The 14,878-nt window shown below is 48.1% G+C and overlaps 1 protein-coding gene across 7 annotated transcripts in view; it reads left to right on the top strand.

Moving 5' to 3' along the window:
- Positions 1–14,232, top strand: part of LOC119229926 (plasma membrane calcium-transporting ATPase 1-like) — a 55,451-nt gene extending 41,219 nt beyond the window's left edge. For 4 of the 7 annotated variants that reach the window (XM_062563930.1, XM_037490760.2, XM_037490762.2 and 1 more), the window contains 4 exons: positions 25–236; positions 662–769; positions 2,017–2,199; positions 9,042–14,232. In XM_062563930.1, coding sequence (XP_062419914.1) covers positions 25–236; positions 662–769; positions 2,017–2,199; positions 9,042–9,269 — 731 coding nt within the window. In that variant the 3' untranslated portion in view covers positions 9,270–14,232. Of the gene's footprint in view, positions 1–24; positions 237–661; positions 770–2,016; positions 2,200–6,521; positions 6,736–9,041 lie in introns of all 7 variants that reach the window. The other 3 variants (XM_062563931.1, XM_062563929.1, XM_062563932.1) reach the window with 2 other exon arrangements.
- The last annotated feature ends 646 nt before the right edge of the window (positions 14,233–14,878 follow it).

Here is a 14,878-nt window from a genome sequence, read left to right as displayed (position 1 = left end):
AGATTTCGACTCTTTGTTCCTCAGGCGAGAAGATCTTCAACATCGATAACGGACGCAACAGTCCGCTGCACTCGCCGCCGTCCGAGCACTACACCATCGTGTTCAACGTGTTCGTTATGATGCAGCTCTTCAATGAGATCAACGCCAGGAAGATCCACGGGGAGAGGAACGTGTTCGAGGGCATCTACAGGAACCCCATCTTCTGCAGCGTGGTGCTGGGGACCTTCGCCCTGCAGGTGACGCTTGTCCTAAGTAGATTGTCAAAGGCTCCTCGCTCCGCCCTTAAACCGGGTTTCCCCCGAAGACTAGGCTCTCAATTTATCCAGAAGCCTGCTGACAAACAAACAAAGCGACAACCTGAGAACATAAACCCCCGGGGGGAGGAGCTAATGGTGGAATCTGCCGATTCGATTGATCAGAAGAAGATCATGTGTCATGATGTGTTTTTAGTCCCAGAGGAAGTCGCTGCAGCTTTAACGGGCCAGAGATGGTTGTCTTTGTGTTAATATTCACGAAGAATGAGCAAATATACCGTTTAAAGTTGGGGGCTACCTCCAGCGGTGTGTGGCTCTCTTGTGTGTGAAACAAACAAACATAAACTAATCGTGATGAAGCACTGTAGCTCGGCTAACACCCCCCGCCTGCTTCTCCTCCTCCGCAGATCGTCATAGTTCAGTTCGGAGGGAAGCCGTTCTCCTGCACGGCTCTGACCATCGACCAGTGGCTCTGGTGCGTGTTCATCGGCGTGGGAGAGCTCCTCTGGGGACAGGTGAGACCAGAACCAGAACCACAGGGGTTCTGCTCTTGATCTCTGTGCATAACGCACGGTGAACGAGGCGAGATGGGGAGGGTGATAAGGGGGATGCACGAGGTCTGAGGCAGCAAACTGTTGATCTGTCACACTGCTGCCGCAGCGTTGCCATCACGACCATCGCCATGGTAATGAGCGCGGCGCATGAAAGCAGCGCGACTGCTGTTTACGAGCGCCGAGGGAAAACAAACCCAGCGTGTCGGTCTCTGTGTGTGTGAGCTCACAAACACACCACCCAGTGCACGATGCTGCTCACACACACACACATAGGCGCAGGCTTAGAAAGCTTACTTTATATAGAAAAAGAAGTTGAGGCACAGGAAGCCTGCTGGGTTCATTTGGAGGGCAGAGACTGAGAACAGAGGCAGTGAGATGCTGACAGAAACAGGCTGATCTGAGGTCTGTAATTTATTTAGCTTCTAACGAAGAGAAGGTGACACAACTATAAAAAGCTGATGTGCAGCGGGAAGCTGGCATCTGATTATTGATAAAATAATGAGCCAACATAATTATGATGCAACATTAGAAATAAATGAACAGAGCTCAAAACAGAAAAAACTACTCCAAGCTTTTAGGAATCAAGGTTGTCAAACTTCCTTTTATGTTTATGAGAGTTATTAGAGAATATTGCACTTCTTATGTGAGACTTAAAGGGACTTTATTAGAGCTCAGCTGAACAGTTGGAAGCTTCAAAAACATTCGAATCCTTTTCTCTCTCGGGGACGTCTGTTGAACGAGGCGTTCAGTCGCAGATAAAGATTAGACTTCACTTATCAGTGTTTGCCTTTAATCATTGAGCAGCGATTAATAATCTCCCTTCCCATGCTGGAGAACTTACGGTTGTTAAAACCGACTGTAGTAATTAGCATTATACTATTTGGATAAATTGACTGTAGGGTTTGGGATTGGTTCATTTCCAATAGCCCCAGACTGTTGTTAAGTGGAAATGTGTAAAGTGGTTTGTTGGACTTTCTTTGGACTTCGTTGTAAATACGACGACAGACACATCTTTGAGTCCCTGAACGAGGCCAGCTCCAGAATCACCGAATCCTACATTTCCCATAATGCAACTGGACAGCGCGGCTTGGTTAAACCTTCACTTTGGCTTCACAGGTTGTGATGACCAGCGAACTGAACTCTGTGTGTGAAACCGGCGGATCGATGCCCCAACCGTCCTGTTTTTTGTTTTGTTCTTTCAATATCAGCTGATCTCCGCCGTCCCGACCCACCGCCTGAAGTTCCTGAAGGAAGCCGGTCACGGCACCACCAAGGAGGAGATGCACGAGGAGGAGATGACGGAGGGCGCCGACGAGATCGACCACGCCGAGATGGAGATGAGGAGAGGCCAGATCCTCTGGTTCAGAGGTCTGAACCGAATCCAGACGCAGGTATGCCCGGTGCTCTGGCCCCCCCTCCCCCCACTGATATCCAGTTTCCAAGGTGGAGACAAGTGCCTTGTTGTGTGAAGAGAACGGGAGGAAACATCAGTTGCCACGGTGACACAGGAAGGAACATTTTTGGTTTGTTTGCTGTCAGTTGTCTCATTAAATTGTTTGTTCAAACCTGTTTGGATAAATTTCTGATCGCTGTCATCTGCAAAAGAAACGTAAAAATGCAGCCTCCTCCTCCTCCTCCTCGCCTTCATCCTCCCAAAATCAAACAAACATCCCGAAAACGGCGGCAGGTAAAGAGCTTTGTTTCATCAGGACGCCGAGGAGAGAATACATTTCCGAGCTGGAGTTTGCTGTAGAATTAGATCAGATCAGACACAAAGTCTCAGTGTTAAATGTGAAGAAAAGGGATAAAAAAAAAACCCTGTTTCTTCCCGAGGTGAAAGTTAAGACCAAACATTTGCTAATCTCACCACATAATCCAAACGTCTCAGTTTGTAAGAAAACTTCCTCCACATTCAATCCGTTAACCCGTGTTTGTGTTAAATTGAATCACAGTGTCGGATCAACGGGAGATTTTTAACAAACACAACAATCGTTGTCAAGTTTCACACTTTTAATGCAGTGGGGGACAAAAAGCTCACTGGATATTTATCTTCTTCACCCAGTCGGCGCCAGGCGGGGGGGGGGCGAAACTGACTGTTGTCTGTGCATATGCACCAAACAGCAGCTCAGAGTATTCGGCTTTACGGAGACCCTGAATGGAGTCCTGCATGGGCCTCCAGTAGGGGGATCCATAGTCCTATTGAGAGACGTGGGTGACGATGGAGATAACTGGAGAGGCGTGATTGTGAGGAATGGCCTCCCTGATCTGAACCCGAGCGGTTTTTGGTTATTGGACTTCTGTGCCAGTCACGGATTGTCCATAACGAACACCATGTTCAAACATAAGGATGTTCATAAGTGTACGTGGTACCAGAGCACCCTGGGTCAAAAATCAATGATCGGTTTTATAATCATCTGATCTGATCTGAGGCCGTATGTTCTGGACACTCGGGTAAAGCGAGGGGCAGAGCTGTCTACTGATCACCATCTGGTAGTGAGCTGGGTCAGAGGATGGGGGAAGACTCAGGACAGACCCGGTAAACCAAAGCGTGTAGGGCGGGTGAACTGGGAACGTCTGGAGGAGGCTCCAGTCCAAAAGATTTTCAACTCTTCCTGTGGGGGTAGGGGACATTGAACCAGAGTGGTGCATGTTCAAAACGTCCATTGCTGAAGCTGCGGCAGTGAGTTGTGGCCTCAAGGTCTTCAGGTGCATCAAGGGGCGGTAACCCTCCAACCCCGTGGTGGACACCGGTGGTCAGGGAAGCTGAAGAAGGAGGCCTTCCGGGTTGTGAGATCCGGTGGGTCTCTGGAGGCAGCTGCAGTGTACCGACAGGCTCGAAGGGCAGCAGCCTCTGACGGCGAGTGTGGGAGGAGTTCGGGGTAACTACGGAGAAGGACTTTGGGTCGGCACCAAAGTGCTTCTGGAAGACCATCCTGCACCTCAGAAGGGGGAAACGGGGAACCATTCAAGCTGTGTACAGTAAGGATGGGACCCTGTTGACCGCCACTGAGGAGGTTATTGGGCGGTGGAAGGAACACTTTGAGGAACTCCTGAATCCAACTACTACGCCCTCTTTGGTGGAGGCGGATGAGGGATTTTCATCAATTTGCCTGGTGGAGGTCACTGAGGTAGTCAAACAACTCCGCAGTGGCAAAGCCCCGGGGATTGATGAGATTCGTCCAGAGATGCTAAAAGCAATGGGTGTTGAAATCAGGAATCGTTTATTGCCATCATATGTCGGACATATATGGAATTTGACTTGGCGGTTGGTGCAAGTACGATAATGGGCAACAGACAACGTAGTGCAGGAATAAGATAAAAATATTAAAAAAATCTATGCTATGGGTTAGTACGCTAAAGCTATGAGTTAGTAAATTAAGAAATAAAGATAAAAAAAAATAAAAATAAAGAAAGTACAGAAAGTTACAAGTGAAAGTGACAAAGTGTATGTGCATGTAGAGAGCATACTTGCTTTTTGCAGACAATGTGGTCCTGATGGCGTCCTTGGTCTGCGGCCTCCAACTCTCACTGGAGCGGTTGGCAGCGAGTGTGAGGCGGCTGGGACGGGGATCAGCACCTCCAAATCTGAGGCCATGGTTCTCAGCGGGAAACCGATGGATTGCCTGCTCTGAGTAGGGAATGTGTGTCCTTACCCCAAGTGAAGGAGTTCAAGTACCTCTTGTTCACGAGTGAGGGGAAGATGGAGTGTGAGCTTGGAGAATCGGAGCAGCGGGGGCGGTGTTGCACTCGCTTTACCGCACCGGTGTGAAAAGAGAGCTGAGCCAAAAGGCAAAGCTCTCGATCTACCGCTCGATCTTCATTTCTACCCTCACCTGTAGGTCATGAAGGATGGGTCATGACCGAAAGAACTAGGTCACGGGTACAAGCGGCCGAAATGGGTTTCCTCAGGAGGGTGGCTGGCGTCTCCCTCAGAGATAGAAGGGTGAGAAGCTCAGTTATCTGTGAGGAGCTCGGAGTAGAGCCGCTGCTCCTTTGTGTTGAAAGGAGCCCGTTGAGGTGGTTCGGGCATCTGGTTAAGGATGCCCCCTGGACGAGGCCCCTGGGAGGTGTTCCAGGCACGTCCAGCTGGGAAGAGGCCCAAGGGAAGACCCAGGACCAGGTGGAGAGATTATATCTCTGGGACACCTTGGGATCCCCCGGTCAGAGCTGGTAGAGGTGGGAAAGGGAGGTTAGGGGTCCCCGGCTGCAGCTGTTGCCCCCCGCGACCCGACCCCGGATAAGCGGTTGAAGATGGATGGATGGACCCAGTCGGCTTTGGAGCTACAGCAGCGGCGTCTTACCCAGTGACTCATCTCACAGTCTGCGGCGCTGGTGTGTGTGTGTGTGTGTGTGTGTGCGCGCGCGCTATCCTCCTCCTACAGGTTACACTCACTGAGCATTAGCATGTCCACAGGCAGTCCTATTCAGTCCCCATTGGGTTCATTAGCCTCGATGCTAACACCCACATGCAGTAACAGCCGCCGACACTCTGCTCACACACACACACACACACACACACACACACACATTCAGAGCAGTAAAATAACATTTACCTATTGTGGCTTCAGTTTTTTCAGTTGAGAAAGACTCAAACTAAACTTCATCAGGCAATGTTCTGAACGTATCCATTCAGAAACAACCTATATGGTTGTATATATATATAGATATATATATATATATTATCTACATATATAGATGTAAAACCAAGAGACAGAGAATAGTGGCCACTGGATTAGTCAATAACAAACTTTTCTTTAAAACATTACCTGAAACATTTTTTGTAGAAGCTGGATTTCCTAAAATCTGAATCTAACTCAATGACACCTTGATAACTCCTCCTGCTGATTAGGATCGCGTGATGCGATCAGAAGCCACTCAAAGGACGTGTCAGTAAATAACCTTCAGCTGGCCTCCTTGACGCCCGCAGGGCGCCGCGAGCAGAGGAAGTGATGCGAGGAGGAAACTGAAATCTGGTCTGTCTCTCCGCCGCCAGACATGCTGCAGAGAAAAGAGGAAGCGCTCTCTCTCGTCCCTCCCTTTCACGTCTGTGTATCTGTAATATCAGTCTGACATCCTCCTGGGAGAAAGGGAGGATGGAGGAAGGGAAGATGGGAGGATGGAGGGGGAGGCGAACGAAAGGCTGCGAGCTAATTAGGTTCTTATCTCTCCACGCTCCTCTTCCTGTCCTCCTCCTCTCTAATCCTGGCGGGCAGCGTTGCGCCGCTCGACGCCTCGACAGTCGCACACACTGGGGGAATAATTGGTACAAACTTTATCAGTCACTCCAAGTGACACGTTTTCCCCTCTTTCCGAGGTGCTGTATTCAAAAAGCTCCTCATTCTCTCTCTCTCTCTCTCTCCTTCATCCCTCCGTCCCATCCGAGCTTCTTCCTGCTCGGTTTCTCACTGACTGAATGGCGGCTTTCTCTCTCTCTCTCTAAAAATCTCCCTCTCTCTCTCTCTCTCTCTCCCTCCATTCTCTTACTTTCTCTGCGTCCATCAACTTGATGGGAAATGTCTTCTTGCTGCACAGCTGGCCTTTTTGACTTCTTCTTCTTCTCCTGCTGCAGAGATGACGTACAATTACTGACCTTCAAACCCCTTCAAAAGCCTCTTTAAACCCCCCTGCAGAAGCCCCCCCCCCCCCGTTGTTCCCTCAGTCCTGTCACCTCGCTCTGCTCTCTAACGCTGTGTTGTGGCTGTCCTTCCTTCAGATGGATGTGGTCTATACCTTCCAGACGGGCCAGGCCCCGGTGCCCGGCGCCCTGCGCCGCCAGCCCTCTGTCGTCAGCCAGCACAATGACGCCACCGCCGCCAAAACTCTCTCTAGCCCCACCCACGTAGGGCTTAGCTCCTCCTGCTCTCTCACCAACTCGGCCGGGGCCCCGCCCCCTGCCGCCGCCGCTGCTTCCTCCTCCGCTGCAGGCAGTGAGTCGGTGACCGGAGGCCAGCTAACACCTCGCTTCACCCGGCTGGACTCTGCTCTTTCTGTTTTTTCTCTGTCTGCATGACTCACCGACACTAAAACCGCGTCTCTGTCACCTGTCACCTGCACATCCTGATCGATATCTGATCAATTTATCAATAACCGTCTGGGGAGACAGACAGTAAATAAGGTCTCAGGAAGTCTAGTTGTTACAGGACAGCGCTTGAGCTGTAGAAACTGTCCCCCACCTTTGAGTCTAGGAACCTCTGAGCAGTAAAGCATCGTATTAGGATTTTATCATCATGAATCCCATGAAAAGAATGTAAAAGTGATCCACTGATGAAATAGTATTGGTAAAAGGACACTTGTATGGATATGGGTTTCACATATATGGGTGTCTGATAAGTAGCTGGAGTCAGGGCTTGGTTAGCCTAGCTTAGCATAAAGACTGAAAGCAGGGGGAAACTGCTAGCCGACCTCTGAAAGTTTCTGTTCCAATCCAGAAATGAGATTGATCTACACGTTTTTTGGTCTTTCCGTAATATAAAGCTTTATTTCATAACGCATCGAAGATTCACTCAAAGTGAACTTGCAGACAGCTTTATCACCTGATCTGTGTTTCCATCTCTGACCCCCACACTGTGCTTCCTACATCACCTTCCTCCCGCAGCTTTTTGCCTCCATCTTAATTTGCTTCTCCCCTTTTTTTAATTATCATCACTTCCTCCTCCCGCATGTTGTGGAGATTCAGCCTCTTGAACACGTGTCTATTAACCCTGATGTGACTTGCTGCCCCGACGAGTCGACAAAAGGTCTCAACCGTTGGCCGGCGAAAGAAGCTTAAAAAAAAAAAAGAATCCTGCTTTATTTTCCTTATTTGTTTTTATTCTTCTTCTCTAATGCGGCAGCCTGGGCACCAAGATAATGTTAAGGGTTAATCCTGAGCAGGGTTAAATCTGTCAGGCTCAGCAAGTCTCTCATGGTTTAACAGCCAGGAGCTTTTAATGTGTGTGTGTGTGTGTGCGTGTGTGTGTGTGTGCGTGTGTGTGTGATGGTTGCATGTATGCTCTTAGCTGCAGTGCTCTGCCTGCAGCTCTCGTGTGGTTCCGTAATAGAGAGCTTTGAACTGCAGGGTTATTAATTATGATGAAGAGTGTCTGCTGGTGCGTATAAATCAGTGTGATCAGCTGCCGCCTCCGTGGATTCATGAAAGAGGGACGACTTAAGGCAGAGAGAAGAGAGCGGCTAGAGGACAAAACGATTCTGGCTCCGAGTGTGATTATAAATACTTAACAGTGTGCATGTGTTTGTTGTTTTTCCCAAGTGTGTGTGTGTGTGTGTTTACGCTGTTGTTTAATGGTGACCGGGATGCTCTGAACGTCTTCTTTTTGTCGGGGGACACAATCAGGGCTGAATATTAGCAGCTAAATCGAGCCTAGCCCAGAAGTTTTCACGTGAATAGTCTATTTATGCATAATTCTACATACATAGGAACTTGATGAATTGGTTCATTTGCAGATTAAGACATAGTCCAATATTTAATACTATCAACAGGGCTCTTAAGTTGCTTCATACTCAACGTGTTACTATGTTACATGTTACGCCCTGTTTGTAACTTCATTAAATGTAAAAGGAATCGAGTATTCGGCCTCCAAGTGGAGAGTTGAGCTCCTTTCGCATGACGACGTGCAACCAATTAAGACAAAGGCTTAAAAAAAGAGCTTATTTCTACGGAGCGCTGAAGAGGGAGTCATCGCGCTTCTCTCTCATCTTTTGTTGCTAAGGACAAAAGCAGAAGAATGAACCGACCCCATTTCAACGAGGAATCAAAGACCACAATACTTTATATTTAAACTTTATGTAAATGCACAAAGTGCCACTAAAGGGAGGACTATATATATATATATGTGTGTGTGTGTGTTTGAAATTGAATAATTGAGAAATTGAATAATTAATAATTGAGAAATTGAATAATTGAGTCTGGCATATGACAGTCCGTGTTTGACTCGTGTGTGTGCGTGTGTGTGAGTGCGTCTGTGTGCCGTTGTGGTTTGATGCCGCGTTCAGCCGCCTGCTGCAACCATTTATTTTTTGATGTTTGGTGGCCTTCTTTTAGTTCTCCTCCATGTCCTCATCCCGGCGACCTCTTGTGAACGTTGTGGTTTTTTGTTGTGGTTTTTTGCACTTTGTTTGCCTGGATTCAGAAGCTCGACCTCACATCCCCCCCCATCCCCCTCTCCCCCTGCCTGTTTGACATCCCCCCCCCCTTCCCCTGGCCCCCCGCTGATGTGCTGTTCTCTCGTTGCAGATTAAGGTGGTGAACGCGTTCCGTAGCTCCCTCTACCCGATGGAGAGCCCAGAGTCCCGTAGCTCCATCCACAGCTTCATGTCCCACCCCGAGTTTGTCCCGCAGTCCGAGGAGGAGGCTCGCACCGTCACCGAGGAGGCCGACCCCCTCCCCAGCGCCTCCTCCGGGGCGGGGGGAGGAGGAGACCCGCCCGCCGCCTTCCCACGGGGCCACGAGTCATCCATCTGAGCTGCCCCCTCCTCCTCCTCCTCCCTCCTCTTCATCAGCATCATCTGTCATCCCACCAACTGAACTGCCGCACTTAGGATGGAAGTCGCGCCGCATCCCGTCATTCTGCACGCACACGCAACACGCTTCACATCGTCTTCGCCCCCCCTCAGTCATTTCCACCACGTTGCGTCTTTCATACTGACTGTGGCATCGTTCTGCCTGTAAGTTTGTTCCTCCACCAACATCACGCACACACACACACACACACACACACACACACGTGCATCAGAGGGCGGAGTCCCTCCCTCTTTGTCGGTTCGTGTCTGTTTTCTACTCGACGATCCCTTTGGAAAAGCTTTGTGGCTGCGTTGGGACTCGCAGCAGCACGCCGCGTTCCCGCTCAAAAGACGGCACAGAACTTGTCGGCGAGCGCCGTGTACATAAAGGCCCCCCCCCTCCCCCCCACGCGGCTCACAGCGGGGGGGGGGATTGGGGCGTCCAGTGATCACAAGATTTTTAAGGCAATTGCAAAAATGTAACCTTTTTTGTTTGTTTTGTTGTTATTTTTTTTGTTTTGTCTGACGAATGTTAATCGACGGTCGATCCGGGCGCCCGAGAATGTCAACTGTTAAAAGAAATGTTCTTCCCTTTGTCGAGTGTGGATGTGTCTGCTTTCCCTTTGGTTTTCGGCTGCGTTGCATGCGGGAGGACAGAATGGCTCTCTGCTTAGTGGGGGGGTCGGACCTCATCTCATCCAGTCAGGGTTCTGGTCTCTGGTTCTCTCTGACCCCCCCCCCCCCCCCCCCCACCCCCCCACCACGTCCAGAGTGACGATAGGATAGGATGCATGTTACGTTTCACTCGTGTTGATCCGCATGATCTTTTAGGAATGAATAAACCACACGTGCGCGTCGATCTGCAGCGGCGCCTATTCAGAGCGACTTTGACTTCCTGTCCGTAAGGGATTCCACTTCCTGTTAGCACAACTTCAGTTCAGAAGCCGGACCGGACCAGCCCCCCCCCCCCCCACCCTCCCGCCCCTCTTCTGACAGGCTAGTATCAAATAAGACCAATCAAAAGTTACAACCTGTGACCGTGCCACTGTGAGGCGACGCCCCCCCCCCAACCCCCCCCGCTAAGCACTGCCCCACTGTGCCGCCAAGTGTAATTTGGGTTTAGCTCACTTTCCAACCACTTACTGCCATTCATCCCTTTGTCTCGTCAAAATAAAAGTCCCGCTTTAATCCTGGAGTTCAGTCCATTTCGCTGCTCATTGGCACCTGAGTGACGCCGAGCTGAGAACGCCACCCGGGGCTTAATTCCACTTCTCCTGGAGGCAGGATGTAGAATCCTCGCCGTGTGTTGTGGGTCCGCCTGCGGTACCGATGAGTCACAGTGCGGGACGTTGGGTCCGAACAGACAGGAAGTTGATGGGTCTCTGAACAGAGAACATGGAGCCTTGTTTCCCCCGTTTGTCGTAAATGAAACCGATGGCGTCCCACGGCCAGCCGCCAAGGAGATGTTTGATCATCACCAGAATCCTCGTCATCACGCGCCCCCTCCCACTGTGTTTGATCGGGGGGCCGAGGGGGGGGATTGATGATGTCAGCAGTGAGCCTGGTAATTCCTGCACTTCACTGTCCCTAAAAGAGGAAGGAATCCCCTTCCAGCCAGAAGCAGCGATGTGTGTACCCCCCCTCTTCAACCCGTGTGCTACTACTGCCATATTTCCAACGTTTAATCATGACTAGCCCCCCCCCCTCTGATGATCTTTTTCTATGTAACTCAGAGCCATATTTTATAGGTTGTCTGTATTGTTTTTTTTATCTCATTGTTATTGAGGTTTCCTTTGGGCTTTCTCAATCCTGACCCCCCCCCATCCCCCCGCCCCGGCCCTTTACTTCCAACACGACCAAAAAGCAAGCAGAAAATCTTCAGTCGTCACTGCCGAACCGAGTTTAAAGGACCTCTACAATGTTTACATGAAAAAGCAAGTGTGTGGCAGTCGGGCCGCTCTTCTCTCATTCGACCCCCCCGCCGCCCCCCCCCACCCTTTCATTCCCTTGCTTTTCCAAGTCTTACTACAGGAATGGGGAATCTTTCTTGCATGGTTTTCATATAAAATTCAATGTTTTGCTCATTTTTTACAACTCTTCTGTATTTTTATATTAAGTACTTTTTAATATTTTGGAGATATATGAATATATATATATATATGTATAGGCTGAAGAGTTTGGTGACAGTACAGTACGTGAATGAGATGGATCTAACGTGGACTAACTCTTTTTACAGCTCTAATATTTATGCCACGTGTGTCGTCTTGGTCACCCGACGTTAGGGCTCAGAAACCTGCAGTGACTTGTTTACTTCCTGTCGGCCGCTCAATTGGAAACCCAACCGTCTAGTCTCATCAGCCCCCTTTTCATTCACTTTATCTAAGATGTTGTGACACACTACACGCTATGTGATTCCGCAGTTCTCCGACTACATTCGAGTGCAGCCGATGCAACATGAATACAGCTAACTGTATCAAACATTAAATGGGAGTGAATAATTATTTATCCAACCTCTGGGTTTCTTTCTCTCTGTACTTTGAAGCGACTACGACTGGTTTGTTTGAATGAATGGACTGACGGGCTCTCGAAGAGGGTTGACAGCTTTGAAGCGGTGTCAGGCCCCGCCCCCTTTTGGAGGGGCCGGGGCCTCCCAAAAGGGGGCGGGGCCTGTTGAGCAAACAACCTGATGAACAAAATCGTGCTGGCCCAAATCGTAAGAAGAGCTGATGGGTCGCTCTGATCATCCTCCAGGTCTTTGAAGTGGACCCCGTGAAAAGAAAATTCATGAATCTATGAAAACGAAATTCACAATAAACGGTAGAAAAGGATTTGTCCTCAGTTCAGATGCAGTTCAAAGGGAGTAAAACCCCCAACAATAGAACTGTAAAGTATGTGATTCCCTCAGCAAATAGTTTGAGACTGAATAGAAAAAAAGATCTGAACCCGGCTAGAATCCAGTTGAGCTGACATGGGCCCCAAACTCAACTCAACAGCTGACTTCCTGTGTCAAGGGGGGCGGGGTCTAATTGAGTTAATAAAGGCCGGGGCGGTTTCATTTCAGCCCAAAGAACAAAAGGACTTCTTTTTATTTAGACATGAAATCTGGACATTTAAAGGAGGCAGAGCCGGAGTCTTTGAGGAAGCCTTCCTCAAAAACAGCGCTACCGTGACATCACTTCCTCTTCCCGCCGTGTGCCTGTTGGCTCCAGTCGGTGACGCGTTGGTTTTTGTGGTTGAACTGATGAACAGTTGTGCTCCTGCAGCAGGTTCGATGTAAATATGGTCATATAAGGGGTGAGGGGGTACCTGCTGCACTGACAGATAGTGGGAGGGAGAGGGGCAGCAATCAGCCAATCATCACCCAGCGAAGCTTTGAGGCTGTTCTGCCAAAGTCGTTTCTTTTCTTCTTCTTTTGTTTTCATGAAGTCACACATCCCCCCCACCCCTCCCCCCACCCTCCCTGGATAAGATTGTCCCTCAGTTGAGTCGCCTCACATCTCACACCGGGTGCACAGTACCGGGCCGCCATCAGAGATCAGCAGGCGGGACTCTCGCCTCTCATCCAGACGTTTTGGACCACCTCCTCCTCCTCAGAGCCCCGCCTCTTTTCTTCAGAACAGCTTCCTGTTGTCGGATCTAAAGCGACTCTGTGGAGAACTTTTACGTCGGCTTCAACAATCCCAAAAAAAGGAAGGAAAAAAAGTTTCAAACAGACTGGAATATCACAGTTGGAAAAGTCATAACCACTCAACATATATATCTATATATTTATATAGCATCTCTATGTATTTATATCTAGTATAATTACACGTGTGTGTGTGTGTGTATATTGGATACAAATACATAGATGTGTATATGTATATGGTTTCTCAGTTGAACTTAACTGCAAAAAAGACTGAAAAAAGATTTGTTTTCTGTAATTACTCTGATACACAGTAATAGGCTGTTGGTGTTATTTTTGTATAAACATAATATCATCTATGTGGCATGCATGACATATATACAACAATTTGGTGGTTTAAAGCAATATGTCCAACATGCGATTGGTGCGATTGGTTCTGTCGTGTTTTGTGTAGCCTAAAGCCACTCCATGCGAAAACGTATGTGTGTGTGTATATATATATATATATACACATATATAAAAAAAACAAAAAGAAACTGCATTTGGATAAAACTAACTGTTGAGTATACGTGTTCAATGTTCTGTGTTCTGCATGTTTTAGTATGGAATGAAACATCCCAAAAATGTGGACTTGTTTTTACCAAATGAATCTCAAATACATGCCCCCAAACACGTGCAACATTGCACACATGCACACACACAGACACACACACAGACGCTCCTGTATTCACACTGTGAGGTGAAACACGCTGATCAAATTAAAACCGTGTGACTTCTGATGGATGGATTGATGAAAGATGGAAGATTGTTCTTTTCTTTTTTTTTCGTCGTCTCATTTATTCAGAAACTGAATAACTTTGTCCATCATCCTCCCAAACACAGACACACACACACACACACGCACGGACAAACACTGAGATTTACTGACGGTCCTGAACTCATCACTCACTCACCTGTGCCGTGAGGAGGAGACGACAACAGGCCTGAAACCTTCAGGTGGGCCTCTGTTCATCGGGTGTCACCATCTCACCAATCACATCCATTGATGTCTGTGATCCATCATCCTCCGGAGAGTCTCTGCTGATTCCAGCTTTTAGGAAAATGGAGTTTGTTTGAAAAGCGCCTGATCGCGTCTGAGCAGGACCGATGTTTGTTATAAATATGTCGGCTGATTGGACAAAACTTGAGTTTGTGCATTGGCGAGTTTATTTTGGCCCGGTGGTGAACATGGCTGCAACTAAAACATTCAGTTTATCTTCATGTGCGACGAATAAACGCAACACATCTTCTCATTTGAAGTGAATACTAACTAAAATTTATGTGATCTTTGCAAAAACATTTTTTTCCCTCCCAGGTGTTAAAAAAGTCTTCTGGGTTTTTACCTTGTCAAGAAGTCAAAGTCTAAAACAGGACAAAAAACACAAAATCAAGAAATAAACACCCTTATCTTTGGATTCCTATTTCTACACCTGAAATTTTTCAGGATGCGATTTGACACAACATACAAGATGTAAATCAAACAGATGTGGAGTTTTCACAATATATTTTATTTCTTTTGATGCTAGCAGTTTCCCCTCGCTTCTAGTCTTTGTGCTAAGCTATGCTAACCATGGTCGCGTCATATCTCTGTGCTGGAGAACAATAGTATTTCATAGATTGTCTTAATCGAGTATTTAAAGAAAAGTGAGCGATAACTAAGTGTTTGTTTTAGACACGTTAAGTCAGTTTTTTAACACAGCAGCGTTCTTTAAATTCAATGTAACAGATGATGACTTATTAGTTATTATTATTATTGACTTAATAGTTTTTCCTGCGGGTGCAGAAATGGCCGACGTCGCCGTGTGCTTGAATGTCAGACTTTGTTGTCACGTTAAAGTGCGTAGAGACGTTCACTGCGACCACGAAGCGTTTTCTTAACCGCCTTTTTGTCCTTTTGTTAGGTTTCAAAG

Source organism: Pungitius pungitius, chromosome 8, assembly GCF_949316345.1.
Source record: "Pungitius pungitius chromosome 8, fPunPun2.1, whole genome shotgun sequence".
Classification (NCBI taxonomy): domain Eukaryota; kingdom Metazoa; phylum Chordata; class Actinopteri; order Perciformes; family Gasterosteidae; genus Pungitius; species Pungitius pungitius.
This window is presented reverse-complemented; position numbering and strand designations above follow the sequence as displayed.